General features: G+C 41.2%; 1 protein-coding gene across 2 annotated transcripts in view; it reads right to left on the bottom strand.

Annotated features, from left to right (window-relative positions):
- The window catches only part of SPTBN1 (spectrin, beta, non-erythrocytic 1), a 136,352-nt gene that overhangs the window by 29,014 nt on the left and 103,578 nt on the right, over positions 1-3,760 (bottom strand). For both annotated transcript variants that reach the window (XM_008573354.1, XM_008573355.1), the window contains exon 18: positions 2,705-2,795. In XM_008573354.1, coding sequence (XP_008571576.1) covers positions 2,705-2,795 — 91 coding nt within the window. The remainder of the gene's footprint in view (positions 1-2,704; positions 2,796-3,760) is intronic.

Here is a 3,760-nt window from a genome sequence, read left to right as displayed (position 1 = left end):
GAGCGCCGCCGCACTTCCCAAGCAGCGCACTGTAGCAGTGCGCCACCGGGCCGGCCCTCTACAAGGATTATGATGCTCTTAGTATCCCCATCTATAACCGGGAAAAGGTGGGTCCCTGCTCACTCCCACTGTACTGCTGGTGCAATTGTTGCCCCCATCTGGTGTTTATAGGATGGCAAAAAGGCCAGATTTCACAATCCACACATCCTTTTACCCAAGGCAACCACAAGAAAGGGAATCTAAAAAAGAGACAAACCCCTGGATTCCCTGGACCTCAAACAATACCACCAGCCTGAAATGGTATTAAATTTGGCTTCTGGGTGCTCTGTTTGTATCTACTGGGATAATAGGTAGTAGATTTCAAATGTAGGGCTGGTCCATACACAAACTCCATTGAGATACTGCTTTAAAAGGTGTGTATTTTAATGAGAATGAATGATGAAAAGTTTATAGCAAATGAATAATTTATATAGCGCCTTTCCTTGTATTTCAACACCAAAGGTTTTGGAGCCCCCAAACCTGACCCCCATCACCAGACAGACTGTATATGCTGGTATGGGACACTGAACGCCCCCCAGCAGGCACTATGGCTGTACTAACTTCCAGCGAGGCTCAAGGAGAGACAGGCAGAACAAAGGAAGGACAAACCATGGAGACTTGGCAGAGCAGTCCCAAAGAGACCTGCAAATCATCTCCCAGACATAAAAAAGCCCAGCCCAAACTTCTTGCTTCCAGGGGAATCACACAGGACTGAGCCCCCTGGGCATGCCTAACTCTCACTGGAACCCAGCCCAGGAATGCGTATTCCTAATAACACAGGATGCTAATTTAGAGCAAGTAGAAACGAAGATTCAAAAACCTACTAAGAATGACTATTTCCTGTGATTCCACTGGAAAAGAGTACCATCTTACTGGCTTACTTTTTCCATACTTTTATTTATGAATCTGTACATATATAAGTAAAAAATAGGGGACTAGAAATTTAAAATATAAATAGGTTTCTCTCAAGGGTTCCCCTTGGCCACTTACTTGCTCATTCCCTGGAATTCTTTTTCTCAAATTTAGCCTGGGCTTTACTATGGTTAGGTGAATAAATTTCATTTTATTAACTTGTCCATTAAAAGCAAAAGTGTGGGATCCTCTCTACCCTAGGAATATGGTCTGAGGTTAACAACGGTGCTTCAAGGTGATCCACGGCCTACCAATCCGAGGGAGGCACAGCCCAGCCTGCTAACACCTCCTTGCCCTTTTTACTCCTCCCAATGCCAAAGGGCCAACTGGCATTCACTGCAGCACAACATGCAACTCTACACAGCTAACTTTAGATCTCATTGTTCTTCTCTATGCCCTGTCTTGGGACACAAATGCCTATTTAAATGAGCATCCTATTCAAGTGGGTTGTTAATGCTCAGATGTCACTTGGAAGAAGCACTCCTGTCTTTAGCCTATCTGGCTCCAGGCAAATCCCCCAAAGACCTAGACTCATCATTGTGGTGCTTAAAACCGACAAACCATAAACTACATAGTTTAAGGGCTTTTCTTTTTCAGATTTAGCTACAAGAGCGTACTGCAAGATTCACAATAAGATAGCAGTTTAGTGGACATGAAGGATCACTTCTGTCACAGATGATCTCCACAGCTGTCATCAGAGCTATGTTTCTTTTAAAACACAGCCACATATTTGTATGCAAGGTGTTTGAGATGATTCAAGTCATATCCTTAGCACACGACGTGATTCGCCCCCATATACCCTGTACCTCCCAAGGTCCCTGCAGCTTTACATGGATATTCCTCATCCACTTTGCCTCTGATCATATTTATTCTAATAAACCAGAGAGGACTGAGGCTCATGGTTGTTCTCTGGTGGACAGAAAAATACAATGTGCCCATGAACTCACACATATGAAGTCAGATAGATGCTTTTCTCCAACTAGCTTGCAGAGAGACATTTTTCTGGCCAACTTTAGTTTTCGAAGTTTGTTTCTGCATGTATCAGGGGAGCATGAGACTCGTTAGATTAATACCACATGTTAAGACTCGTGTTTGAAATCAGGATTACTGCTTTTGGCATATTAGATACACATCCAAGAAGCCTGAAAGATGGATACTCTAAGGTCTTAAGTGACTAAGAAACTTAGTTTGTATTTTTTTTTAAATCTCTGCTTCTTACTAGCTATCATAGCCAATTTCAGTTCCTTTTAGTTCTTTCCTTCCATACTACTTAAATATACATTTCTTTAGAAAGAACACTAAACACTTTTAGGCTGCAGAACAGTCTAGGACATTACTATCCAATAGAACTTTCTGTAACGATGGAAATGTTCTCCATCTGCATTGTTCAATATGGCAGCCACTAGTCACAGCCGGCAACTGACCACTTAAAATATAGCTACTGTGACAGAGGAACTATGCTCTTTTATTTAATTTTAATTAATTTAAAATAAAATCGCCACATCTGGCTAGTGGCTACTGTAATAAATAGTGCAATTCTATACTATAATATTCTAGATTATAATAATCTAGTTACTCTAAGTGGTAACTCGTAGGGTGGAAAACTGACAAAGTGGCATATCCTCCCATATGCAAATCAAGTAGGTGATATGAATTTCTGGCCTCATTAATTTGATATTCAAGGGGCTCTTCTGCTAAATGCTGGCCAGCTATTGTTAGAGACCACAAAGGGAGGGATAAAAGGGTGACCTACCTCTTGACAATCTTGCAGGAATTTCTGAAGATCTCTGTTGTCCTTCAACCTCATCAGAAGTTCACTGGCTGCCTCACGATTCTTCCTATGTCTGTTATAATAATAAAAAGAATAATTTTTTTAAAAGAAAGTAGAGAATCTTGAAATACAGAATTTACAAGTCAATTTCTTTCCAGGTTTCTATATATTCTGAAAAGAATTTGCATACAGTTCTCAATAACGTGAAGGAGAAAAGACAAACAAGAGAATTGAGCATCCTTCAAATGAGCAAGTGACAGGACAAGAGAAACCCAAAACAAGCTACACAACAGGCCGAGGATACAGTCAAATAATCTCTATAAATTTGGTGCTTCCTAATCTAGTGCTAGGAAAAAAATCTGAGCACACACCATGTACAAGTGCCCATTTTAGGCACTATGGGAGAATTTGATAATTATCTTCAAGAAACTAAAAAAATTGGGTGACACATACAAAGCTAAGAAAAGACACACAATCATGTAACGGGCTTTATATGAATGTTTCCTGATAAACAGATTCCCATCTTGAGCAAAACTCACTAAAAACAACAACAAAAAAAACAGAAATGAAAGTGTTTAGACCTGTGAGATTGTACTCTTACTCAATCCCACTCTTAATTAATAGATATGGGTAACTAAAGTTCAAAGTGAAAGCACAAAACATTAAACAAAAAACTTGTAAGAACCAGAAGGGGCTGCTGAACTTGGTGAATGATAAGGGAAATGGGGGCTTAAACACTGCACACTCAGTCTTTCCACCTGCCATGGAGGTGCCAGCACTAGCCAGCAAACCTCCTTCATGCACCCAGTGGCTCAGTTCTCCACCAGAAACTGGGAGGAGCAACCCAGTGAGTGCTATGAAAAGAGCTGCCTTTCAGTGGCTCCACTCAAGAGGGAAGAGCTCTAGCTGCACCGAGGACTAAGAAGCCCTGCTGTAAATACACTTCCCTGATCTTCCTGAGCAACCTAAGCAAGAAAGCCAGTCTATGTTCAGCATATGAAGAGGGGTGAAGGAACACAGAACAACAGACGAGGGCTG

The sequence above is a fragment of the Galeopterus variegatus genome, unplaced genomic scaffold (assembly GCF_000696425.1).
Source record: "Galeopterus variegatus unplaced genomic scaffold, G_variegatus-3.0.2 Scaffold909, whole genome shotgun sequence".
Lineage (NCBI taxonomy): Eukaryota > Metazoa > Chordata > Mammalia > Dermoptera > Cynocephalidae > Galeopterus > Galeopterus variegatus.
This window is presented reverse-complemented; position numbering and strand designations above follow the sequence as displayed.